A 27,571-nucleotide genomic window follows, 5' to 3' on the forward strand; every position below is an offset into this window, starting at 1 on the left:
TGAAAGATTAGCAGAGGGGCAATCTCCACACGTAATAGCATTATTTACTATGTTTGTAGTGCTCTTACGCCACAACAAAACGAACCTCAAAAAGCAGTTTGTGAATAGACGCCATCGTGTATAGTTCACCTACTAACATTGGTCTATACTGACTGCTGTTTCAACAGTTTAATGAGACTTTATAAAAAAACACTCCTAAAGAAACAGCCCATTCAAGAGTTTTGTGATGGGATAATATGACCATGTGTGAAAACGTTGCCCAACCATAATTGACTTTTGATTGTGCTGAAACATTGTTTTCAGCACCGCTTATACTGTATTTTGTCAAAGCTGCGTGTGACGACCAACTCCATGACCCACGTGCAGGGGCGACCTTTCACCTGAGCTGATGTTAGCTTTCAGGAAAACAACTTAATTTAGCCATTATCCTGGGAAGCCTGCAGCTGTGCAGACCTTGGCAGATGCAGATATGATTGTTGATTTTCTATAAGTACTTGGTCTGCTTCCAACCCTCCACACAACAGCTCTGTGGAAACATGCGCTCTCTGCTGCTCGTCGCGCTTCTGGGAGCTGCTGGTGAGTTAAGACATTGCACTGGACAAAGATTGTTTTATTATGTATTCTGAGGTCTTCAAAGCTCTGTTTCTGTTTCTTCACACTTCCAGAGAACCACCATTTTCACATGTTTTGTGTTTACATTATTGCAAGCCATAACCGCCTAATTTGATTACTAATCTGGTATCAGAGTTTTGCTAATGCACTTTAATGCTCAGAACTATTTACTGTGAGTATGAAGGGCCCAGTTGTAAGGTTCTGTCCCTTCTATTGCCCACATTTTTGAAAAGCAAGAAACTACAAAGGTGTTCTTAATGAATCTTAGCCCTCTTTTTGCAAAATGAAGAAACAGTTTTGTACCTTCGAGATTTAAGCACTCATTTTGTGTAATAATTTTAGACCTTGTTTTGAGTCAGATACATATCTATGTAAGGAATACTGTGCTGGTAGATGAGTGGTTTAAGATAGCTTTTTGATCACATCTTTGTATAATGTAGCACAGTTCTCAGTACCTCGTGTTTCGCCCCTTTAAGCAGGTAAGCCTGAGGCTTCCTCAGGGACTGAGGCTCATTTAAAGAGACATCACAAAAGCCGTCATGACAGACCGCAGCGGGAGTTTCTTAGGGAGGCGGACCGCAGGCTCCTGGGCTTCCCATACTGAGGAGTACTGTGCAGTGGTCGAAGTGGGGGAAAAAAGTAGGGGAACTGTGGGCGGAGAATCAGCGGGAAGGAATAACCCAATGATTGGATCAGTGGGCGGAGCCCAAGGTGTGGCCAGAATGCGCAAACATCCCAATTTTTTGTATTTGTTTGTCATTTCACTGCCCAATTTCAACCAATGGATACACATGACTATTTAAGGTTATAATGAGTTATTGACATTAAAATGCATTCACAAAGTGGGATATGCTTCTAATCACAGAATGTCCCAAATACGATAAAATGTGGAAGCACAAGCCATTTGTCTCCGAGCCATGGAGTTGGTCATCAGCACTTCTCCCTTTTTCCACAACAGCAGTTCAAACATGAATGGCAAAATATCCTAGCTTGCAAATGTTTTCTATATAATTATGGCTCTGCCATATTTGCCTCATAATGCAAGATCTGCTGCATGATCTGACCCTTTAAACTAATAAATTGATGGCTATTGCAAAGGTTTGCTGATCACCTTTCTCACTGCAGCATGTGTATGTTACACTGGTACTAATAAGGCAACATCTTTCCAGGGACTGTTAGGATGTGTACACATGCCAAAATAATTAAATATCCGAAAATATACTGCATTACTCTGCAGACTTTTTTTAATGAATAATTTAGTCAACACTGCAGCATAATTGTGTCCTCTTTTGCTGTACAATTAATTCCAGTGGCCCCACAGCAGGCAGCACATGTTAAAAGTTCTTGTGAATGAAACAGAGAGACTGTGACGTTTGCGAACTTAGTTTGGTGTGTGTGCAAATCTTGCATTGCCAATCCCTGGTGAGTTGCAGCTACTACTTCTGAAACAAGACAATGGAGCTACCTATGGGTGAGGCAGACTGGCCTCAAGGGCAGGGCCGGCCTTAGCACTGGTGGTGCCCTGTGCATTATTGTTTGTTAGTGCCTCCCAACGACCACCTCTGCCATGGATTCCCTCACTACCACCCTTTAACAGCGCCCCTCAAGTCTCCATAACCACACTCTCTCTCAGATGCATTTAATGTGATTTACAGCCACAGTCATACCATTGTAGGGTGTCAGAGCACTTTACATCACACACATTAAACAGAGACAATCACGATGTGTGTAAATCACTGTATAGAAAATATTTCATAAGACTAAGGGCTACAAGGTGTAGGAGTCACATGACAACCATACTAGTAGGTCATATAGCTTAATAGTGATTGGTCTAGAGAAACACAAATTCAGATTTTAAAATGTAATACCATGGTTGGGGTTCTCTTTATTAATCAGAATTGATTTCTGTCCAAAAGAACACGTTTTGCAACATTATGATAATCAAAGACGGGGAAAAAAACATAACGCTCCAATTTATACCTTGCAGTTTGTATGCAGCTCTTAAATGACTGTTAATAGGTCACAGTTCTATGTTAGGATTTTAACTTATAAACCTCAAGTAAAAAAAGGATCTCTCTGACAAAAGTAGTAGCCCGCTGACCTATTTACATTATGTGCACTTTGTGATCTGCATGGTACATGTTTTTTGCAGCAGGCACATTAACCCTCTGAGCTACCTTTCCATGAGTCAAAACTTCCACTAGACACAATTCCGATCTCTCTCTAGGAAGAACATTAATCACCACAGTCATCATGACATTTTTATTGTTACCAAAAATTGCTGGAGGCCAGGAAGGAGGCAGCAAGCGCTTTTAAAACCATAATATACTTGCAAACATAATGCCTCCACCCAAAGTCAGCATCCGGTGCGGTCACAACGGTTGCACCGCCCTATCAGCTGGCCCTTCTCAAGGGTCCTGTGACCTCAGTGACAGAGTCAATGTTGTTCTAGGGTGTGCTGCTTCATAGGCCTGCCCGCAAGACTGGAGGTGAACTTCAGTATGGATTGTGGTGGACAAACCTTGAAGGTTAACCTACACTTTTCATGCTAGGGTCCACCTGCTGGTGCTAAGACACCAGGGCTTCTAAGGTCTTGCGAAGCCTTCTAAGGTCTAGCATGGGATTGTGCTCTCTCAGGAGAGTGGTCTGGCGGACTGGTTATTAAGGCTGAACCTGGTTCCCCAGTTCCAAATTCAGCAGCTCTGGCCAAAGTGCCACATCCTCTCCCCCACTGAACACCATACTGCCTCACTGAGAAAAACTCACACTGCCTTCAACTACAACCCAATTGTTGCCGGCTATAAACACCTGGATGAGGCTCAATTTAAATTACACACTGACAAGCGATATGTGGCCTACAAAAAAATAGTAACAACATCCTGGAAAAAGCAAACACTCATAGGGAATGCAAAATTTAGCAAACCATGGGAAATGTCAGCAGGAACAACATGGTTACCTTAACGCTTTTTCACTCACTATTCAGGAATCAGTGAGTGCTTTTGCCTGAAAAGGTAAGGACATGACTACAGGGCCCTGAATGGACCCATTTCAATGTCCATTGCTTATATCCTTAAAAAACGTAAGCAGTATGGTAAAAAGACCACATCCCTGGACGCAGAGCCGCAGTACACATTTTGTTTTCCAATCCACACTTTGCAGTACCTCCAGGATTGGGGCACTAGTTGCAAGCCCAGGGAAAACAAAGACAAGAAAACAAAAATAGCGCTTCACTGGCAAACTCTGTAAAAGTGGCGCTAATTTGTTTAGGTGTGAATAAAATCAATCTGGCCAGTTTGCTACCACTCTGTCTTACTTGATTTAGTTATTTCTCATATTTTTAACCTTTTATTCCCGATGCTGCACTTTGGAATTAAAATGTCAGAAAAATACACATTTCCCGCAAAAGTGTTTTTCTTTTTTGGATCCATTTCACAGGGGAGCAAATAAAGGAAAGGAGAGGAAAGAGAGTGAGAACCCCGTCTTGCAGTCACTGTTTTCAGAAAGAGAGGAACTGCTAGACAGAAAGAGAGGGAAGAAGGGAAGAAGGAAAGAGTGGGGGACAGCTGAAGCGGCAGAGCAGAAGTGGACACTGTCTTTTTCTTCTCTGAGCAAGAAGGAAAAGACAGAGTCCTGTTACTTCTCTGCCGACCCGCCCATCACGAACGCCAGGAATACCGAGCTTTATTTATAGGCGATGGTGATTTCTTGCATCCTGGACATGTTTTCAAAATAAACAAGCATTGGCATAGCCAATAGGTCTCGCCATTGGGACCTTTTAAGTGTTTGTTTAGGCATGCAGCACATTATCCTGGGTGCTGTGCCACCATGGATTGAAGAGTTATACAATTACTACACACAGGGTCATGCAGTGTGATTTAGGGATACATGCTTGCTTTAGGAAACATTTACGGACATATTCCAAAGCTTTTTAATGCACTGACAGAACGAAGAGTATTGAACAGCCTATGAAAAAGGGCGTCGGGCGCTGTGTTGATAAATACACTATGGCAGCGCGGCCACCTTATTGAAACATGAAGGGTGTCCGGCGCCTGTTGAAAATAATTTCTACACAAGTAAGTAATTGTTATAAGGCGGGCTGCCGTCGCATTTTTTCTATTTATTTGCTTTAGTAATTTGCACATCACATCCCGCTTTAGAAGTTTAAAGCTAAAGCGCGGAGTGCCGAGATTGCTACAAAAGTAAATAAATGGAAAAGAAATGTGGCATCTGCCCACTTTTTTTCCATTTATTCACTTTTGTAGCAATCTCGGCAGCTTTAAACATCTAAAGCGGGGCGTGATGTGAATACTACTAAAGCAAATAAATAGAAAATATGTGACGGCCTACCTAATAATGACAAATTGGTGAAGTAATACTATTTCAAAAATGACGCAGAATGTGTCTTCATAATTTGGTGCTGTCTTGCTGTGTAATTCCAGCGGCCCTAATGACACCTCACCCTCCCATCTAATGATAATGGCAACTGCAGTCTCCCTCTCTCGTCTTCCAGTGTTCCCTTCCATCTATCTGGACATGTTCAGCATGGTTCCCCTGAAGCTCTCGAGCTCACATTGCCAGACTGTCAGTGCAGCAGGGGGAGCCCTTGTCTTGTGATATTTACAAAAGTGTGTCATTACGTGTGAATTTCTACGTGGGCAGATTGCACAACGGGTGAGTGCATTGTGGAGTGTGACTGAGCCTGGCTCCCGCTCCGGCCAGGGTCAGTGTGTGTCACGAGTTTACTGCTTGTAGAAATAAACCGTGTGCATCAGGGAGACATGACAGATACAGGCCATAAGCACAGGGTGCAATGCACGCATCAGTAACACTCGCACTCAGAGCCAAGAGGAGGGGGAGGGGAGAGACACAAGGGAGGGGAGACAGAAGGGATGCCTTCAATGGAGAGGAGAGGGGGAAGCGAGAGGGTGAAAGAAGAGGCGACAGGTTTAGGGATGGTGATAAAAAAACAGAACGAGGGGAGCAAGACGTAAAAGCAGTAAAGGAACAAAGGAGATGAACGGTAGTGGGGAAAGGAGAAGTGGTAGGGCGGTGCGAAAATGAAGAGATGGGAGGCTTAGGATAACAAGCTGCGAGATGCGCTCTGTGGTGGGGGAGGGGGAGGGGCATTGAAGCAAGGAAGGCGCGCTAGGCCGAGCAAGAGGAAAGCCAGATGGCGCCTCTGCTCATGCCTGTGCGCATAACCGCACACTGTATGCCACACAAAGCTGTGGTAGGACTTTTAAAACTCCACTCCTAAATGTCTCGCCAGTGCAGCGAATGCGCTGACTCAGGCGAGACCTAAAAAGTAGGGGAACGGAATCCTTGGAATTAAAGAAGTAAGGGCACGCCATGCCCTGCTGGTCCCGCCCACTTCGACCACCGGTCCTGTGTCTTTCCCGCATCCACTCCTATAATCTGCTGGTGAAAGTCGGATACAAAACCCTTCTCACTGGATAGGAGGCTCAGCTGGCCAGGCTGCCCTTGAGACACTCTCCTGTCCTTCCTCTCTTTCCATTGCAATGCAGCAGGCACCAGGGTATATCTTGCATTTCGTAGAGTGGGATTTGAACCTGCCTCATGCATGACTCTCTTCCAGTTCTCCCCTAGCTGGTTGCCTACCTGAGAAAGCACACCCCAGTGTTTCTGAAAGGCGCGGTATTTGCAGTTCACACAAAGTTGCTAAAATGAGCAGACTGAAGGTGGGACTTGTATCTCACCTTTCTTGTAGCCAATGTGGATCGCAGGTAAGTAAATCTCAAACCTCTACCGCTTGATGGAAATATTAAGAAGTGTTTGTACCATGAAACACATCTTACCCTCATTAATTGTGAGGCATTAATTATATAAATTTTAGAGTTTGAGATGAGTGCGGTCACAATGAGCATCAAACAACGAAAAAAATCCACATCTTGGGCCATATCACGAAAAGTGAGCACTGAATATCCTAAATTAAGCCTGGTCTTGCCACAGTTTTGGGCGGACTGGTGCCTTGAATAGTTGAAGCGCTATAGCAGCACTGTTTTACCACCTTATACGGTGGTAAGTGGTTGTTTATCAATGGAAATGTCAAAGCATGTGCTGCCTTTGGCTGAAAATGTGTCTCCATTTATTGGCATCTCTAAAGTAAACAACAGCGCATAAGACAATAACAAACACAGAGCAACATAGCAACCAAACTTCAAATCTCAAATCTTTCAAATGTATCTTTATTCTTTCATTACTTAAAACCATAACAGTTTTAAAGACGTGTAATTCATGTATACAAAAAGAAAAGTTTTAAAAGACACAAATTGATACGGAGAGAGTGCAATGATCCTGCTAAAAAAAGGTAGCAAACCAATTAAAACATAAGAGAGTCACAACATAACAGGACAGACAAAACAGAACTCAACACAACAACCCTGTCCAAAGAAACAACATCAATACAGCAGTCTAAAAGCACAACAGCACAGAAAATATCACACACCTATCAAAACTAAATGCAACAAAACAAATAAGCACACATATTTCGGTCACACTTCAGCACCTCCACAAACATGTTCTTATAATGTGGTAGTAAAAGGTGTTTACTTCAAACACTGCCTACGCCGAGGCCATGTCCTTGAGCCAGTCAAGATCGCTTTGTGATCCGGCCCTTTATATTGTACACAAAGCAGTGATGGTGGCCTTAACATATGACAAGCCTTAAACAAGGCCACGAAGGCTATCGTGGAATACGTGTGGCTGCAGTCAGCAAACCATTCTCAACTCAGCGTTCCCTTTAATTTGTATGTTATATTCAGTTTTCAACAAGAGATGCACCTCTCTGAATGTAGATGATACATTTGTATCTGTTTTGGAACTGGAGCCTTGCCTGCCACCCAAACCACGGTTTCTTACTTTTATACCAAAAAACATAGAGTAACTCTGACTACATGTAACACGAAGGTAACCATGTGTTCCATTGTGTAATACCTCCATAAATAACCTAACAACCTCAACATAGTCTGACACACTTTTGGGAGTGCTGCACAAACAGTTTTGTGCAAAAATGCATATTTCCTGCATACAACCAAAACATAAAATGACACTTAAAACTTCAAGCTGCCATTTTCTGTGATTTGAACAGAACAGTAAAAGGAAAGCTGATGCCTGCATGGCCATCTCCTTGTGGGACGGAGCTCTCCATCACCCCGCGGACTACACCCACTGCCAGCTGGTTCCGTTCCCTAGCTCCCAAGATATCTCAGTCAAGATAGGGTATTTCTTCTGTTTTTGAAAACACTGTGGAAACACTCAACATCTGGTACCTCATTATTTCTACAAAGCATTCTACAAGAAGCTCCCCACTCAGAGAAAGATAGTAATAATACACAGAATAAAGTAACCCGAGCCATACTTTATGCGGATATTGCACATCAGCAAGGAGTTCTGTGACAACACAGAAGCGTGCGCCTGTGGAACAATCGGAAAATAAAAGGATTGACGTGAAGGACGACCTGAATGAGTGCCAAAAACAGACATTTCTAAGTGTAAGGTCATCGCTAGCCAACATTTGGCGTCTAATGTAATTCTCAAAGGACTTTATTTGTGGCACACAGTGGTGCTGGATGAGTCAAAGCACTGAACTCTGCTCGCGGAGTTAGCAGAGTTTTCAGCACTCCACATTACGTGGAGCTCGTGGAGGGTCGACAAATGCAGCTGCGTGTAGCGGAGCAGATTTTTTTCCCTCACTCGCATTCATCAACGTCAAGTTGGTTGCCGCGAGCAAGGAAAATTCACCTCCCGTCTGGATTTTTCCTTGTTCGCGATTGTCAGCATCAAGTTGGCGAGTGCGAGCGTGGAAAATCAACCTCCCAGTAAGATTTCTCAACGCGGGCGGTCAGATTGCTCATTGCGAGTGGTCGCGTATGCTCACGACAGCTCGTGTTGAGAAACTGTCCGTTTGTGTAGAGAATGCTGCCGCTCGAATACAAATCTACTCAAGCGGCAGAGAGGAAGCAGCGCCCGCTTGCGCTGTGCATGATGCCGTTCGCAATGATTGCACAGTGCTTACAGGCACCTGGCACTGGAAATCATCGAGAAGGGTATTTATCTAAAGAAACTACGCTGCTTGCTGAGTTCCATGTAGTGCGGCAGAGGTTTTTTTTGCGCTTTGTGGAGTTCCTCGTAGCAGAACTCTGCAAACTCCGCCCAGGCTCAGTGCTGGAACACTCTTTAGACTTGGGGTGCTGCCATCAATATTTCTTGACTAAACTCATAGGGATTCCAAAAAACAAACATCACTCAAAGAAAGTGTTGTCACACCCATTCAGTAAGAGAGTGGTAATCGAGTAGTTTGCAGTGTATGTTGCATTTAGGAGCACACTGTCACAAGAATATCAATAAAGGATGATGTGGTAGCACACTGTCATTTACAGAAAGGACATTTTCCATTGAAATGACTGCTCAATTTGCACAGTCATACATTTATACTGACAAAACTATATAGTGCACGAATGATAACGTATGGAAATTGCGTGTCAGTGACTACTTGTAATTTGATCAGCTGCAGTTAAAGTGTCTGGATTTGTTTCTATCCTATTGAAATTTTTGGTCATTTCTAATTGCAGAAATTGAATGAAACTCTTAATTTGTACTTTCCTAACTGTTTAATTTATTTTAAAATATGTGTACTGTTCATTTTTGGGTATAGAAATGTTGTTGTGCGCTAGAAGAATATGACACCCTAGAGCCTTTCCTTTCACACCAGCAACATTTTCACATGGTTCACTTTGCAAAATCCCAAGATTTTGCAGTAAGAGAAAGAAAAGTAAACACCATTGTCCATGTTAAAGAATAAGCATCAATTTGTCAGAAGACTAGACTGACATTTGACCAGAGTGTTTATATACACAGCAGGTGGGACAAGATAAAAATAATATGTAAAGTCATCTTCAAAGCTCATTGATCTTCGGAACCCCAGCATGTTTTTTTGGGGGGTGCTGCAGCACCTCACCCTTCACCCCTTCACCTTCCAGTGCCTATAGAGACACATCTTCAGGATAGTCACTGACTATGTATATTCATTTTATGTACATTCACTGAATTTAAACTTGTCCTTGTGACACAGCCCTGCTTGATGGAATTCCAGAAACAGGAAAATGAGTAAAAAATACTTCTCATCTGGTCGTTTGTAGGATTGGAGATAAATTCATTAGCAAAGGGTCTGGGAGCTTAGAGAGAAAGAAAGGACTGTGGTGATTTACTGTGCATATTAGGAGACAACAATAGCAATTCATTCCAATGCAAAGTGAGGTTTTTAATTTGTTATTGTTTTATGTACTCTTGTTTTCAGCTGCTTTCCCCCTAGAAGATGATGACAAAATCGTTGGGGGATACACTTGTGAGCCACACTCTGTCCCCTACCAGGTGTCTCTGAATTCTGGCTACCATTTCTGTGGCGGATCCGTCATTAGCCCCGAGTGGGTGGTATCGGCTGCTCACTGCTATGAATCGTAAGTTGCCATCATAGTTTTATAACTTCCTTTAATAGGTCTCATTTCACAAATTGTTCTGTGTCCTTAGGTGACCAAGAAAGGCTGTAAATACAAAACCAGATTTGGATTCACAGAATTGGGATCCGTCGTCCTCTAAACGTGGAGATCAAAAATATCACTCTGGACATTTTGCAAAAATGTTAGATTTTCTAATCCTAAATTTAGGGTTAAAAGTAAGATTGTGGGTGTTGCCAGATTAGGAAGAGAGAATGCTATAGAACCACCAATTCATAAGGTTATGTGTATCCTCATAGCTTCTGAAGGATTGAAAATGGAAAAACCCAAAACATTTTTAAATCAGAACATCCATTGATCCTCCTTATATTTTGTGTTCCTGAAATATCACTTGAAGGAAAGAAAAGGCCTGATGTAAGGTTTTGCAGATGGAATAAAGTCAGACAGGGTTGCCAAGAACGTTCGCAACCCTGCCATCAAATGGAGAGATGCCCGCTGGACACCTCTATACAGAGGCGGGAACCGCTGTGATGGAGGTTCCTGTCCAGATGGCGCTGTCATACATGACAGTCTTTCAGTACCCGTCGGTGTCGCCTTCGAAGACCTCGGATTCACTTGAGCTGAAGGGTATTGAGGAGAGCAGGGGCCTTCTGAGGGGACTGCCTTGGTCAGACCCAAGAAGGAAGTGGCCTTGGTATGGAAGCCAATAGTGTGAAAGGTTCACTGCATCACCCTGACAACCCTCTGGTCTTTGGTCCTGCTCGGTATAGACCCTACCCAATAATGACCTCAGGAAAGAGGAACACGCACTAGGGAAGGTTTCAAGACACTCTGTGCTTATGCACCTCCAGAGGCAGCAGATTAAGGGTGAGGATAATTGGGAGGAAGAGGAGACCTGCAAGGACTTGGACAATGGTGAAATGTCCTCAAAGGAATAGAAAGTATGAGCAGAGGAGCTCAGCACCCACCCACCTCCCACAAACCTACTCCACGATAGTGTTCACCTTGACCGCATTGGGAGCAGGCTTGAAATACTGGGGCACAGTCATTGTGCTTCAAACACTGCAACGCATCTGTAAACCAAGGGGCTACCCAGAGCTGTTTTAAATGAGTACCGTGAAGGACTCTACAAACAATCCTAATGCTTGCTATGGCAGCAAGAAAAAATAGCATAACCCCATCAAATTATGTCCAGTTTTGTATTAAGAGGTCAGCAAAAGAGGTCAACCCTTCTGGGCTATGTAGGTGAAGTTGCAAGATTTTTTTTAAACGTCTTTGGTGATGTTATGGGGATAAACTAAAGAATTTTTCACATTGGTCAGTCATCCATGGAAGTTCACTAAATTTAGGTTTATATCTATACTGCTAAAATTGAATTTGCACTAAATTGCTAGATCAGATTTAATGGCTAAGCCTTGAGTGTTTTATCTACCCTCTTACCCCAAGTCAGAGTATGTCCAGAGCTTTGTGTAGAGAGTCCGCGGGCCAGTCCCAGTTGCATGAGTACATTATTACTCTATTCCCCATTGATCCATCTCTGATCCAATTATGGGTTTCAGTGCTGTGATGCAGAAATACCACATGAATAATGTAGTATTACTACATTATGCTAAATCTGGTGAAATGATACAAAAAATTGAGTGGTAATTGTGTACCGTATATCTTTACACAGCTTAGATTGTATGGCCAGACAAGGAGAATTAAAGGGTCTGAGAACTTGGCAGATGTGGACACATTCTTCCTATTGCTGATTGATCTGTACTTTAAAAGCAATCACTGTCAATGTTTAATGAGAAATGTCATCTGAGTTACAGAAAACTATCCTGTTCCTCTTCCCGTACAGGCGTATCCAGGTCAGACTTGGTGAGCACAACATCAAAGTTATTGAAGGCAATGAACTGTTCATCAATTCTGCCAAAGTGATCAGGCATCCCAAGTACAACTCCAGACTCCTGGATAACGACATCATGCTGATCAAGCTGTCTTCACCCGCAACCTTCAGTTCGCGCATCCAGGCGGTCGCCCTGCCCACCAGCTGCGCACCGGCCAGAACCGAATGTCTGATCTCAGGATGGGGCAACACCCTCAGCAGTGGCAGTGAGTAAAAGTGCAGCAGACAAGACACATGTCACAACATCTCTCACATTTGAGAAACCCTTATCTTATTTTTTGCTTGTTTTAATTGCTTTATTTTATATAATTATATTCAATGAGCCAGGAGGTTGTGGCAATGGAACACTTTATAGCAACCAACAGGAAAATACGTGACAGGTGCATAGTAAGAGAGGATCATCACCCGGGTTACCAATCATTGGCATTGCAAGGTCGAAACATGTTGCACGTCTTGGGTGGCAATGGGTGCAGGTTCCTTTTTGTAGATGTTTTTTCTTCAATTTGACAATGGCTTTGGGAATGGTATTTGGGTGCAATCTTCAAAGTAGTCTCGCTACTGGTGCAACACGGACTATTTTCTTTTTGATGCACCAATCGTGAAGGAACATATTTAGTCTCCTGACCTTAGCTCTTTTAGGACAGTGCATTTCCCATGTAGCTTTCTTGGCACAGAAGATGCTTGAGTGTAAATATCTAAAGGGATATTGAAATTGTGTAGAGGAAACAGATATTACCCATTTGTCAATGCTGTTAATATGGGATTTGGAAATATTTTTTTGGTAGAGATTATTCACCCATTTGGATGGCGTATGCTGGAAACTATTGTGCATTACCCCCAGGTCCCTAAGTCCTCGTCCCATTCATTGACAATGTGGGGATAACCCTGACAGAAAAAAAGACCAGAGGAATGCTGGGACCCTAATACTGCCCCTCCCGCCGGGAGTACATAAGCAGTACTTACCCAGCATCCCGCCTGTTCTTTTTTTCTGTCTGTCGACAGAATGGACTTGGATGTGCTGGTACTGCACCTGCTGGGCAGGGGTGGCAGTTCTTCTCTCCTCCCCCACCCGGCTGCCTGGCTGTGTAGATGGGGGGGGGTTTCCTGGTCTGCCTCCTGGCCTGCCGGGCTTGCTCGGAGGCAGGACTGTTCATGGCCGGCTCTGCATGCGCGTCTTACTTTGGCCTGGCCGGGCGGGAGACGTGCCTTACTTGCTGGTTTCCTGGCGTTCCCAGCTCTGATGGGACCACCGGCTTGGATCCTTTGGGTGGGCTGTTGGGATGGGGGCTGTGTTCTTGGTGGTGTCTCAGCCACCTCTCTGGGTAAGTTCCACGTAGCAGTCTTTTTTTCCCCTTCCTGCACTCCCTGTTGTGTTTCGTGCCCGCCTTCCTTTGTCTCGTGGGGGGGGTGGGGCGCGGTACTGGGAGGCGGTAGGTGGGTTTGTGCTGTGTTTACCAGTTACTCAAGCTGTTGCCATTGTGGGGTCTGTCGCGAGCTGGTGCATATCATGTGATGCTTGTGTAAAGTTTCACTGTCGTGGCCAACCCCATGCACTGATTATGTGACTGGGGTTTGGCATTATTCACGTTGCCCATGTTGTGCACACTTGTGGCAGGACAGGGGTATTCGCCACACGTCACATTACCAGGAGTTGACATTGTGTGCCTCCTACGGACTGTTTAAACCACAGTGTGTGCTCCGCGCTAAGTTGCGTCCTAGGAGCTCGCTGGGCTTGGTTCTGGTCCGACTGCCCTTTCTGCCTTGCTGTGCCTGCTCTCGTCTGGTCTCGGTGTCCCCACTTGGCTTCCTGCTTCCCACTTCTCATTTACGATGCTGTGTTCGTCTGTGATGCAACTGGTGCTCATGTGTGAGTTGTGCTCATGTTTGTATTGTACCAGTCCTTGTGATGCAGTCCGTCACATGGTTCCTGTGCAGCGTGCTCTGCTTTAGCTGTTGTGGAGCGTCGGGCCTGGTTCATGCCTGGATGGAAGGTTGCCTGGCATTTCCGGGTGCATGGGGCTTCCCTTGCCCTGGTTTTGGTTCCTGGGCTTGTGTCTTTGCCCGGCTCATCCTCTGCGCCTCTGGTCATGTCCTTCGAGGTTGCCTGGCTCTGGTCCGGTCGTCTTCCAGGGCTGTTCCTCCTCCTTTTGCTGTGGCCTGGGTGTCAGGGTTGTTGCGCCCTGCTGGGTGCTCCTTGGGGCTGACCCCCACTGCTCTTTTTGTCTCCTCGGGCCCTGCTGCCGGTGGTTGCTGGTTGACTGCCCTCTGTTGCTGCCCACTTTGCTGTCCTGGTTTCCTGCTGACAGCTGCTGGTGGGGTTGTGCTGCTGCTGCGTGTTCCTTCTCTGCAGCCCTCCGTGCTGCCCTGACTGCGCCTGCTCTCTTCTGGTCTCTGAAGTTTGGCGTGGGTTGCTTCCTGGCTGTGTGGCTGCCTGGGGCTGCCAGGTGCTGTCGGCCATTGTGTTGGGTGTGGGTTGCCTGCGGCTGGCGTGGGGCCTGTTTGCATGTTTCTGGTCTGGTACCCTGCTCCTGGGAACCTCAGCTTCAGCCCTCCTGTTCGTGCTCTGGTGCTCCCGGGCCTGCTCTTCGGGTGCGGTGGCCCTGGTGTCTTGGTCTGGGGTTTGCCCCGCTGTCGGTCCCGGTCGGTCTGTGGCTCTGTGCCCGCTGGGCGTGCCTTGGCATAATAGGTCTCCTCTTTGGGGAGGGGGCTGGCTTTCCTTTCTTGTCCCCTCCTGCTCCGCTGGCTTCTGTGTGATCCGGTTCTTGGGAGCTCTGTGTAGCCTGGGGGTGCCGGGGTTTGTGCCCGGGGCCCCCTGCGAGGGCGGTGCTTTTTCTATTCTTCTGCCCTTGCTTTGCCTGCGTGTGGCCTGGGGTGTTTGTCCTCTGCCTTTGGGCTGTTTCGTACACTCTGGCTGGCTGCCGCTGTGTCCGGATGCTTGTCTCTTCCGAGCTGGGGGCTGATGTCTCTTTGGTTGCACGGTTCCTGGCTTCCGTGAAATCCTTGGCTTGGCCCTTGTGTTCCCCTTCTGTTGCGCTCCGCTTGCTTCTCGGGAGTTGCCATCGTTCGTCTTCATGGCAATCTGGGCTCTCCGCTGTTCGCATGTTTGCGTTTGTAGGCTGGGTCTTGCTTCGGTTGCCTCATCCTTCTCTTTATATCGGGCTTCGCCTGTCTCCTGGTGCCACCGGTGATGCTGCTTGGTCTGTGGTTGCTCCTGCTGCTGCCCCATTCAGCTGGGTGCTTCTGCCTGGTGTATGTGCCCTCCTGTTTTGCGGCTGGTGCTGGTGTTCGGTCCCTGTGTTTTTCAGGGCCCGTTTCCTCTGTGTGCTCTTCCTTTCGGTGGTTGGGAGGTGCACCTGGGGTCTGCTTCTGGATTTCCGTTGGAGGCCTTGGTGCCCCGGGCCCCCTCGCAGCCTGGATGTTGGCTGTGGTTTGGTCTTTTCTTTCCCAAGGGTGCCTGCACCCTGGGTGTGTGCCCCTCCTGCCCTGGCATTTTGGATGGTGATGCGCCTTGGGCTGGTGGGGGGTAAGGGGGGCATTGTTCTTGCTCTGTTTCCCCCGTTGGTGCGTTCCGTGTGGTGGTTACCTGCGTTTGCTCCCTTTTTCGGGGGTCCCTGGGGGTCCTGGTTCCCTGTCCCTGTTGTTTGGGCCGGGCTGTTTTTCGAGAGTGCTTTGTCCTGTTCATTGGCACCTCGTTTTCCTGCTCCTCTGTTGTTCTCCCTGTTGGGGGTCCGCCTCGGGTTCTGGTGAGGTTACTTGGCCTTGTGCCTGTTTCCCCCTCAGTCCTTTCCTCCCTGGGAGCCTTCTTTTGGCCCTGCCTCCTTGCCCTGGGCATTCTCGGGGTGCCCTGGCCTGTTGCGTCAGTGTTTCGGCTGTGCCCTTGTGTACCCTCCTGGGCCTCGTCCTGCCCGCTGTTCTTCATGGGTTTGGTTCATTGAGCTGGTGTTGGGCTCTGGTTTCTTCCGTTGCCGCGGCTCTCCTCCTTGGTTTGGTCCTTCTTGTGTCTGGTGGCGTTTCTGCTCTGTTTGCCCCTGGGTTGCATCTGGTTTTGTTCCGGCTTGTGGGGCCCTGATGTTCTGTGATCCCTTCTGGCTCCCGCTGGCTCTGCTTGGTGCGTTCCCTTCGCCTCGTCCTCCGGCTCGCGTTGTTGGTGCTGGGTTTGTGTCCTTCGCTTCCCTTCCGGGTTGTCGTGTCCGAGGTTGCCTCCTGTTCCTCCTGTTCTGCTGGCTGGGGGCTGGTTCGGCTTGGCCTCCGGCTGTGCCTCTTGGGTTTTGTCTGGCTGTAATGTGGCTTCTGTGCTGCCTCTGGGGTGTGTTTCCTGGATTCTTCGGTCCCTTTCCTGGTGGTTGGTGTCCTGGCTCACTCCTGTCTTCCCTGCTGGCTCCCCCGGGCTCTGCTCTCGGTGTGGGGTGCCTTTCGGTGTGCCCTCTCCTCCCCTGTTGGGGTGAGGTTGGGTGGTGTTGTCTTGCCCACTCTGGGGGTGTGTTCTTCTGGCGGCTGGTTGTCCGGAGTCTGGTGCTGCTTGTGCCTCTGGCTTCTCTGCTTCCTCCGGGATCCGCTTTGGCTGTTGCCTCTGTGGCCTCCCTGCCCTTTGCTTCGGCTTCTCTTGTCTGCCCCCTGTGGTTCAGCGGGTTAGTGCCTGGTTGGTTCCTGTTTGGATTCTGCCAGGGGTTCCTGGTTGCCCTGGGCTTGCGCCCTACCCTATTTTTTCCCTCCCTTTGGGGTTGGGGGCTCTGGGGTTGTGGGGGTTGGCCCTGTCCCCAACCTGGCTGTGCCTGTTCAGTTCCCTTTGTGGGTTTTGCAGTTTTTGCTGGCCTCTTGGTTGTTTGGTCCGCTGTCTGATGTTGTTTTTGGGGTTGGCCTCCTTTGCCTCTGCTGCTCTGGGGTTTTGTGTCCGGTCCTGGTGCGGTTTACTGCCTTCTGTGGGACTTTGGCCTCCTGGGGTTCCTGCTGCTCCAGGGCTCTTGCTGTGGCTCCTTCCTTGTTGGCTGGGTGCTTGTGCCTGCGCCCGGTTGCTCTGCCTTGGCTTCTTTCTTTGGCCTTCTCCAGGGTGGCCGGGGTTTGCTCTGTGTCTGTGCAGCTGCCAGGGCCTGTGTTCCTTCCTGGTGGTTCTGGGGTGGTCGGCCTTGTCCGGTGGCTTCCCTTGGCTCTGTCCTTTTGGGATTTGGGCCTGGTTGCTCTGTCTCCGGTTTCTCTGGTTAGCTGCCTCCTTGTTGTGGCTCTTGCCTTCTGTTTTTTTCTTGGTTGTTTCCAGTCCTTGTTTGTGTCCCTGCTGTCCTGTTCTGGGTTACTGCCGGTTGCTTCCTGCGTGCACGTCTTTGCAGGGAAAACTGTGCCGATGGCATTAGGTCTCTCTCCTAAGCAACGCATGCGCGCTGTGTAGGCGAGACCTAGCAAGCTTCCCTGTAAAGCAGGCACTCTTTCACCAAGGTGCAAGGGTGCCTGCGTTGGCGCTTGCCAGTGATTTGTGCACCAGCTGAAGCAGAGAGCAGAAATGTGGCTTATATTGTTAAATACGGTGCATTCATTCTCTCTCTCTTCACACAGTGCAGCTCAGCAAAGTGGTTTCCTGCCTTGCGTTGCGTGAAATGTTCATAAATATGGCTCCCTGATAGCCACTGGTACAGTGCATGTAAAGAGTTGTAAGCCAATAAGATGTCAACTCCATTTTGTCTGTATAAAATGAGGCTACCAGTATGTAATTCCATTTGGAATATATATAAAGTGCTTATTTAAGTTGTTGACTGGCTCATATATGGTATCAGCAAGCTGGCACTGCAGTTTCACCAAACACCCAACTGTGTGATGTGTGCGTTGTGGCAGGTCAGGTGATGTTAGGGCTGCACCGCCCCAGCGGTTTGTGTGCCACCCACCAAAGTCTGACCCAAAAGCTATTTGTGTATGGCAGCATTTCTTCACCATTGCGACAACCATGTATCTTCCGCGATCGCATTGGAGTTACTCAAACACTGGGAATTACCAGGGATCAGATATGTCTCTGGATAATAGTTTTGAGTCCCTGCACTTCTCAAAATTGCTCTCATGGTCAAGTTGTTCATTTTCTGACAGCGATAAGTTCAGTTTGTTCCTCACTTGTTATGGCTTCCACCACCACCGATTCATGTCTTATGTGTGTTATTGTCTGTAGTCTCATAGTTCCCTCCTCGTTATTGTACATTTCTGTAATAGATCCCGGACCATTCATTCATGGTCGCTTCTCTATATTGTGAAACTAGATATGTCCAGTGCTTCTGGCTTAGGTTTCTGGTTATGTTTTTTTAGTTAAAGAAGGGTTGTATTTCCCATTATTACTTCCTTGTGCCAAGGTCCTACAAGTGAGTTTAGAGAGTTGGGGCCACACACTGTTCCATATGCCGATTATCCAAATTATGGGGCAGATTTACGAGCCCCTTGCGCCTCTTTTGCGTCTCTTTTAACATTAGAAAAGTGACGCAAAAGTGGCGCAAGGGGCTTGTAAATCTGCCCCTATGTATTTATTCATGAAAAGTGGACATTACTTCTGCTTTTGTACTCACATATTTAACATTGCAAATGTAAAAGAGAGATTTTAGAATCGTTTTTGAGTGTGTGTGTTCCAAATTCACACCATGATCTTCTCCTCCAGGTAAATATCCAGACGTCCTCCAGTGTTTGATGGCCCCAATACTGACCGATGAAGAGTGCGACAACGCCTACCCTTTCCAGATCACAGAGAACATGATCTGCGCCGGATTCCTGGAAGGCGGCAAGGACTCCTGCCAGGTAATCAATCGCTTTCATCTTCATGGACTGTGGAAATGTACAGAATCTATACAAAAAAGAGTCTGAACTCCCAATGTGAACATGGGAATCTTTAAAAAGGTGTGAATGTATACCTGGGCAAAGAGCATGGAGGGTATTGATCAAGAAATGTACTCGTTGACATTTACTTGAGCCAGTGGAGACTGGTTAAAGGGTTGAAACTGAGAGCTATCCTTCCTTTATTGGCTTTAAAAAAACAGAAATCAGTGAATTTGGACAGTACTTCTTAACGTCTTTGACTGTACAAATGTGTCTAGTGCACATGCCAACAGACCCAGCCAGAAAATCATTTATTAACAGGTACCAAAGTGTGTTTAAAAAGAAAGTAATACAAAAAACTGAAAATCTTCTTTAGGGCAACTGAGCACATTTTCTGAAGATGGGATTCAATGCATTTCACCTTTAAGTCTTCAGTATAGAAATGGTTTCAGGTGCTCTCTTGTATAAGAAATCGTTTGGGTATCTGTGTGACCATTACATGACTTGCCTTAAACTCAGCAATTTAACACTTTTAGGATTCACACATACATGTATTGCAATGTTCCCAGGAGAGAAACCCATGTCACGTTAGGCTTTGGAGTCGTGTGCTGGATGAATGTGGCTGCACAGGACATTTCAATGAACATGAAGACTAGCACGTGAGACAATCAATGTACAATAGATAGAGCCCGACAAGAACCATGACAGAAGACATTGCACATCCTGATGGTGGTCGTGATCTTTGCAAAGGAGCTGACTTCTAAGTTGTAGGATGCTAAGGGGTATGTGGGCCATCACTTTTCTCTCAATGTGTTGCATTCTATAACTAACCAATTAAACAGCTAAGAACATTTGGTCAAAGAACCTCACCTTTAGAAATGTAAGGAGCTAGTTGCTTTTTTGTGTGTGTGTGTGTGGGGGGGGGGAGTGTGTGGGTGTGGGTGTCATCACGAAAGGCATTCAGGTTTACATCCACTTTGAGCAGTATCACATGTAAGAGTCATAGATATTCCTTAGTATGACACATGGGCAGTTGCCACAAGCTTCCAAGACTCTCACACAGGGACATCTTCAGACAGAAAGCAGGGTGGAAATGGGATGAGAACAGTGCAGACTGGAAGCGTGTGGAGTGCGGCACTGCATGCGATGTACCGAGGAAGCAGCAAGTAGCCTGTGCAGGAGTGCAGGCATGCAGCAATAGAACCAGAAGGAGGAGCCGGGTTTGACACTGCAAGTTGGCAATAGACCTATTAGGGATAGCTTTATTTCTTATAATATTGGCCTCAAATTGTGCATGCACTGGGAACAGCAGAGGGGAAACAGAGCACCCTTGCTGGGCTCCCTGTTGTATTGTATGTATCTCTCATTTGTTGCCCTCAATTGCCAATTCTGCAGAAGTTCTGGAGAAGGTCCACAGTGGTTTAAGTAGGGAAATTACAGCGAACCAATGAATTGATTGAATTTACCTTACGAAAGCAGAGCTGGGACTCGCTTATCCAAGTGCTTCACACTGTGCACACCAGAAGAGAGCGACTGGCTCCGTTCAAGTAAATGCAATTTAATTCTCAATATCTAAATAGTTTATTTACAGATTTTGCATTTCTTCCACTTGCTCATTTAGACAAACGTCCAATGCTGCTGTCACCAATAAAATAGAATATATCCATTAATAGCTTTTTTAAGGTCCTCAAATTTAGTTTACTGGACATTTGCTATGTAGACCAAAGCCTGAGGCTAGCTCTGAGGACCCACTATAATCACTACATATAGAACATGTTGCCCCCTAGGAGACTTATAAATGCCCCATGGAGGACCTTCTAAGAACCAAACTCACAGACCCACAGCCCATTGACCATAACCGTACCACCCGACAACAGACCGACAAGAAAATATAATCACTGGATGACCACAGTCCGGCCTGCTGTGCACACCCCAGAATCGCACACAGGGGCACCTCTAGACAGTTGACAAGCCAACACTAATGGCAGACTGTCCGCTAGGCAAATTCCAACAATATAACATTACGTCATTAACATTAAAGAAGTGTACAAGCTTTGTGTTGTAATCTCCCTCTTTTTTCCCCTGGTACTTTCCTCTGTGGTGTTTTTCTCTTCTCTTTCCCTGGTGGTACCTTCCTCTCTCTCCCCCGCCCCTCCTCCCTCTTGGAACGTTCCTCCAGAGTTCACCATGGAATGTTGGACAGGCTGTCAGTTACGGAGAGTGGATGACAGAATAAAGATGCTTGAACTTACCTTGCCTCAGAGTTCATTCTTATTATAACACTGGCGACAATTTGCCGAAGGGGGCCATTCCTGTCATCTCCCCTTTCAGTGCTCTCTCCTTTCTGCATGTCCGCTTGGTGATTCCTCGGTTCAGTGCCTGTGAGGACGCAGGGTTGGGGCACTTCCCAGCTCCTTGGCGAAGTTCACGGAAGTTTCCTGCGTTGAGTTCAAGACCATCGAGGATCCTACGAGCCCTGCTGTGAGTGCCCCCTTTTCTCCGTCTCTGTTGGTGTCTAGAACTGTTGCTGGATATTTCTGTGAGTCGGACCACCACAAGTCGTGAGTAAGCTTCATGAGTGGACACTGCAGTGTATTACCTGTCCGTTCTTACCTTGTGCAGTGGTCTGCTTGCTTTTGGCTGCCTCCTAAGTTTTCTGTCACAGCCCTCTGCATAACCCAGCAACCGTTCCCCTTTATCAGTGCCAACTAAAACCGTAAACCGCCGCGTCCTCAAGCCATGCTTTGACTCTGTTTTCCTGCACTCCTGTTTCGTCACTGCGGCTGGGGAGAAAGGGTGAATCCTTTTAGTGAAGTTCGGGCAGAAGATTGTGGGACACATCTCCGTGAGGTGCGCTGCCGTCTTACACTCACCCTCAAGAGTCAGCGGGAGGTAGCGGTAACCCTGCGCCACATAGGTAATCCTCTGTGGTGACTGTAGACTGTGTGCGTTCCTCGAACCTGCGCAGTTTCAGCTTTCCCAGTGTAAATTCCTTCAGCAGAGGACGCGCTGAGGCAAGCGCCGTGTGGAGACACTTTTTCCTCACTCACTCTCATTAAGCCTGCGCAGCAGTAGCTCTGCAAAAATAAATCCTGTCAGCAGAAGCTGCGCTGAAGCAGGCGCTGTGTGGAGACACTTTCCCCTTCAGAAGTGCAAGTCAGTTTTTCTCAGAGCGCAGCATGTCAGTTTCCCGGCACACCAGCAGCTGTGGAACCGGCCATGTCATCTGGCATTTCTTCCACTTCGGGTCTGCCTATACCTGCAACCGTCTAACCCAGGGGACAGCTGCTCTGGGCAAGTTATTTATGATTTATGCAAAGCCTCCTCCTACCAAGTAAGATCTCTTTCTCCTTTAACCTCGGTACACAGCAGTTATAAAGTGACACACTCACCACCTGTGGCCATTTTCCTGTACATCCTTGTGTGTCCTCTGCGGTGATACACACACCAACCTTGCTCTACATACCAAAGGTTCATTATCCATGGCTGAGACACTCTGAAGAGTACCACTCCTCCCAGCTACGTTTTCCCTAGGGTGAGATCCGTCACAGCTTGTGGAAAACTTCAAGTACGGTACAACTTTGCCCTACCCATTGACTGCCTATATACACTTTCCACCTCGGTCTAAGCACTGTGTGTGCACCACTACATGGTGACACGCACACCTTCATCATTGGACCATTGGTCATCTTAAATTTTAATGTATAACCTCCACCCCTCCCTGTCTCTCTGAATTCCCCTTATCATATTCTTATCCTCTCATTACTCGAGTTTATATAGAATTACCTCCCAGAGGTGGTGCATATTGCTGGATCGCACTGCTTCTCAAGCTAAATTTTATTGCATGCTTCTTTCAGGTGCACAAAAAATAGTCGTATTCAAGAAAAGCTCCTGGCAAAAAAACCCCACCTTAAAAGAAGCGGTTAGTATAGCAGTCTCTGTGGAACACACTGCTAAGTGTATCAAAGAGATGAAGACTCCCAATGAGCTTGTTGCTAATGTTCGCAATAGTAGTGATGCGCAGGCCAATTCCATTGATAATGAGGTGTTCAAAGTTAGACCCGGAGAAGTCAAAGATAACCATTCTGCCAGTGAAAAGGGAAGGTTGAAATGCTATAGATGTGGCAGCAGCAATCACCTTGCTAATGATGTACGTTGTACTGCCCGAAATGTCACGTGTGTAAAATGTAAAAAGAAGGGGCACCTGGGTAGAGTGTGCAACAACAGCGAAAACTATTGAGTGAAATTAGTACACAGTGAAGGGGACTTGGCCCCCAAGTATGTTTTCCAAGTAAAAGCTAGGGACTGTCAAGCTTCCCCAAGTTCTCAAGGGCAATTCAGTGACCACAGGCCTATTGAACATCCTAAATGTACCATCTTTGTGAATAGTAAGCCCATAGATGTGTTGGCCGATTTGGATGCCCCGGTTACCTTATTCAATATTGATGTCATAAATTACATTTTTGATACCTCCTGTCTCAAAATGCTGGAACCTGACATTTCAGCTGTAGGGTATGCCAATGAGAACATTCCTTTAGTAGGGGTGATGAGTGTGTGTATTAAATTCAAAGGAAGATCCACATGGGGCAAAGTATACATGGTAAGCGAAGGGTCAAATCTGTTGGGTTGGCATCATCAAAGAGAGCTGGGGATTGTACTCGACCCGAACAGTAAAGATCAAGTTCTCGTAGCTGAGGAGGTGGAGGAAACCAGCAGGGATGTATACAATTGTTCTGAGTTGTTCACTGGAATAGGCCAAAGAGTAAATAGCTTTGCCTGCGACGTACCTCTCACGGGAGTGTACATCATTTCTAAACAAAGTGCCAAAACCCCTGTAGAAGGGGGGGGGGGGGTGCCAGAGTTGGTTCATGCTGTATCAGGAACTGATATTGTTAAAAGTTGGCCTGCAGAGAATATCTGTAATCTGTCTGATAATCCCACAGCAGTTCCTAAAACTCCATGGACTAAATTGGCATTGGAGATAATCTGTCCAACGGGACAATCAGGAGTCCCAAAGAGATTTTTGATTGTTCTCATGGATTACACATCTCACTGGATCAAATACAAGTGTGCCTCACGTGTCTCGACAAAAGTCCTTATCGACTTCTTAAGAGACTCATTCGCTTGCGAAGGTGTGCCAGCTTGCAGAGTCACCAACAATGATATCAAATTCTCATCTAGGGAAATGAAGACATTCCTTTGTGAGCTGGGCATCAAGCATGAGGAATCCACTGAATATGGCCAAGGAGACAATGACCCCATTCGGATGTCAATGCTTTGGATCAAAAATCTCACTCATCTAGCTTGTACCAACAATATGGATGTAGATAAGATGTTAAGAGAAAGAATTTGGGCATATCACTCCTCTTCTGACTTGAGAACGGGAGTTACCCCTTTTGCTTCCATCAGGGGAAGAGATCCGATTGCCAATTCTATACCCCCCTGATTTGTCCTTCACGCTATTTGTTTCTCATAATGTAACCCAGCCGTCTTTTCTCCTTCCTTTGATTGCTGGGTGCTCTCCGCCTTCCAGGCCTAGGTGTTTCCATGTTACTGATACGTTTAAGCTTTGTTACTTCACAGGTTCCTTGTACCCTCTCACCTCTTTCTATTTTTTTCAGTTTTTTCCCTTTGCTTTCCCTATTCCTCCGTAGGGAGATGTGTTGTAATCTCCCTCTTTTTTCCCCTGGTACTTTCCTCTGTAGTGTTTTTCTCTTCTCTTTCCCTGGTGGTACCTTCCTCTCTCTCCCCCGCCCCCTCCTCCCTCTTGGAACGTTCCTCCAGAGTTCACCATGGAATGTTGGACAGGCTGTCAGTTACGGAGAGTGGATGACAGAATAAAGACGCTTGAACTTACCTTGCCTCAGAGTTCATTCTTATTATAACACTTTGCTTTCTTGCTTTCCCACACAATTGCATGTCTGCCAGGTTGACACACTGAAAGTGTTGGAATATCACAATAATATGAATGATTGTTGGGATATTACAATAAAATGAATGATTTCTCCTTCTCTCAGGGTGACTCCGGTGGCCCAGTGGTCTGCAACGGCGAGCTCCAGGGGGTGGTCTCTTGGGGCAGAGGATGTGCTCAGAAGAAGTACCCTGGAGTCTACACCAAGGTGTGCAACTACGTATCGTGGATAGAAGACACCATGGCCTCTTACTAAAGCGCACTTCTTCCGCGTTCCTTCAGATGCGCTCAGTGCTTACATTGCTGATGATGCAGAAAAAAAAATTGAATAAACTAAGTGCTGTGTCACAGAAAATGTACTGACAGTCTTTTTGGATCTCCTATACTAGCGTATAATCGAATGTCTACTTTCACACACATTGTGACGTTTGAACTTTCCAGTGTCGAATTTCACAGGAAATGATGAGAATAATGTCAAATTTCAACATAATAATAGTTCAGATGAAAACTTCAGATTAAGGTCCCACATGTGGGACCTATGGGACGAGATTAATATGTATTAAAAAAATCAGGAAATAAAGCTGAACATTCGAGGAAACTCCCCCACTAAAATTCAGTGTTTTCTTATAAGATTTATTTTCAATTCATGAAAATAATCATAGAAACCCCCGACACGCCCCAAAATGTTAGTTGCCCTTTAGCTATTTTGCAAAAGTTGTTAAACTATTGGAGATGTTTTTTTTCTTTTTTAGATGTTTTTCGGGCAGCAGAATATTACAACATTACGTCCGAAGGCCTTAATAAAAAAATGGAATTCTACACAGGGGCAGATTTACTGTAGGAAACTGCAAACGTGCATAATACCCCCCTTAGCGAACAACCCTCTAAGTCTGTATAACTTTGTGTTGGGTGGCATCCCAGGGAGAGGGAGGTGCAGAATGTAGAACAGTCCTCATTCAGAGGGGGAAACAAAGGCAGTCTGATGCTCCAGCCTTCTCTTTGTGGGACATCTAAACACTTTTTACAGGACAAACACCATTAAAATGTAGTGCTGTCCTTGTTTGGCCCCTAAATATAAAAAAACATGTCCTTTGACCAAGATATTTTTATGAATTGATTTTAATTCTTCCAACAAGTTTGACTCAAGGGCTGGCTTCTGCCTGATAGGAAATACACCTTGGACTGTATGATGTCATCTGTGCAGCTCGAGGGATCCACAGACTTCATTCTCCTGTTCAACACTCCAGGAGCAGTGAGGATGAACCGAGTCCAATCATTGGATCTGCATCTTAAGGTGAAGGTTGTGTTTGATGGTGCCGCGGATGGGACACAATGTGGGTGATGATATTGATGAGAATTTCCCTCTGATCTTCTTGACAAATAATTATTTAATTTCTGTTCACTTTCACTAAAATGGTAAATAGCGGGTGGGGGTCTGGCATTGAGGTGTTTATGGGGTTTTAAAATTTTCCACTATATAAATTTGAGTCTTGATCCGATTGATTCGAGATTAATGATGTAATGTTTACCTCTGCTGATGAAACGGAAACAAAGTTTAATTTTCCATAACTCTTTCGACACAATGAAAAGGGCAGGTCAAAATAAGTCAATGTTAGAATTGAGCAGTTTCCCTTAAAATAAATAAATAAATAAATAAAAAACATACGTTCAAGCATGGCATATTTGTTAGCATGTTCTTGGTCTCCTAAAATCCTTGGCGACACCTACATTTATCCGCCAATAAATGATTATGACCTCCATACATAGCTGGAAAAGTGTGTGTTAGTCAAAACGTGGCTCCCAGTGGGATTTTATGTGCTTACATTTTTTTTTTAATTATCACTTTTGTGTGGATCTGATCGAACCAGAATCGATATTCGAACAGACATTATACTAATTACCAGCTAGCATTTTTGATGTAAAACCTATTTATCTCAATATGAATGCAAATTTGCTTAATCACAGACACATAAAAATTGGGTTTGATAAACATTCATGCTGAAATATTCTTCTTGTTCTGATAAATGCTGTATGTTTAAATGTGAATAATAAATTCATCAATTATGGCAATTGTCTTAGCGTTAATAGATTTTTAGGTGCAAACTCCTCCTTCACTTGATCTTTCGAATGGTTTACTAGAAATAGACTATAGGGTGACATGCACACTCCATCTGGATCTTGAGTTATTTTTTACAGTTCCCTCCCACCGTCACCACATGTAACACCAGCAGACAGCTGTGAGTGTGCGTAGACATGAGGCGTGCATCATGCAGGATGTGGTGGTGGAAGCAAGGTAGGTGTATCTAAGCGGGGTGCTTTTTGTATGAGACTGTGAGGCCGTGGGGACAGGGGGCACTGTGATACATTTCAATGTGCTGCCTTTACAAAAACCCTGCATGCTTGTGATTACCTGGCGATGTTAGAGAAAGGGAGAAGTGTTGGTTGTCAACGGCAGATACTTCCATGGATTTATGAGTTGCGCGTTCCTTGGATCGCTCTTCCTTATAGGATAATATTTCAGCGTCACGCACAACAAGAGGAAACAAGAGTATGTTGAACAGATGAAGAGGCAACCTATCAGCTGCAATGCTTTCCTACAATAGGCTTTCCAAAATATTGACGTTTGAATGTGTAGTGTTATAAAGAGAGCACTACAACATTTAACGCACAGGATCATCGATTCAGGTCTGCAGCCGTATGGACACTTCAGGAATCTAATGATGGATCGTGTCTGATGTGTAATGGAGGAGTCTTCGGAAGGATCTTCAAGGCTACGGGTGTAGTCCCTGGTTCTCAAACCTACCAACAACTACACAATTCTGAAAGAGTAGTGGTTTCTCTGTGTGACAAGTAGAATATTCTTCTGCCTCTTGCCTTGTGTCAGGTTCCCGCAGTCACAAAAGTAAT

At 45.9% G+C, this 27,571-nt stretch overlaps 1 protein-coding gene and 1 gene segment (V, D, J or C); both read left to right on the plus strand.

Annotated features, from left to right (window-relative positions):
- Positions 1-27,571, plus strand: part of LOC146813330 (T cell receptor beta constant 2-like) — a 934,578-nt gene that overhangs the window by 859,561 nt on the left and 47,446 nt on the right.
- LOC146813344 (trypsin-like) lies at positions 482-26,734 on the plus strand. The gene is made up of 5 exons (XM_085620157.1): positions 482-576; positions 9,929-10,088; positions 11,929-12,182; positions 18,599-18,735; positions 24,771-26,734. Exons 1-5 carry the CDS (start codon positions 537-539, stop codon positions 24,918-24,920), a joined length of 741 nt encoding a protein of 246 aa, XP_085476283.1. The 5' UTR covers positions 482-536; the 3' UTR covers positions 24,921-26,734.

The sequence above is a fragment of the Triturus cristatus genome, chromosome 7, assembly GCF_964204655.1.
Source record: "Triturus cristatus chromosome 7, aTriCri1.1, whole genome shotgun sequence".
In the NCBI taxonomy this organism is placed as follows: Eukaryota; Metazoa; Chordata; class Amphibia; order Caudata; family Salamandridae; genus Triturus; species Triturus cristatus.

Bases quoted from the DNA above. Each gene is read 5' to 3' on its own strand.
- LOC146813344 (XM_085620157.1), top strand. From the start codon at position 537: ATGCGCTCTCTGCTGCTCGTCGCGCTTCTGGGAGCTGCTG. The intron at 10,089-11,928 runs GTAAGTTGCCAT...CTTCCCGTACAG, and splicing joins GCTGCTCACTGCTATGAATC to GCGTATCCAGGTCAGACTTG. The intron at 12,183-18,598 runs GTGAGTAAAAGT...CTTCTCCTCCAG, and splicing joins CAACACCCTCAGCAGTGGCA to GTAAATATCCAGACGTCCTC.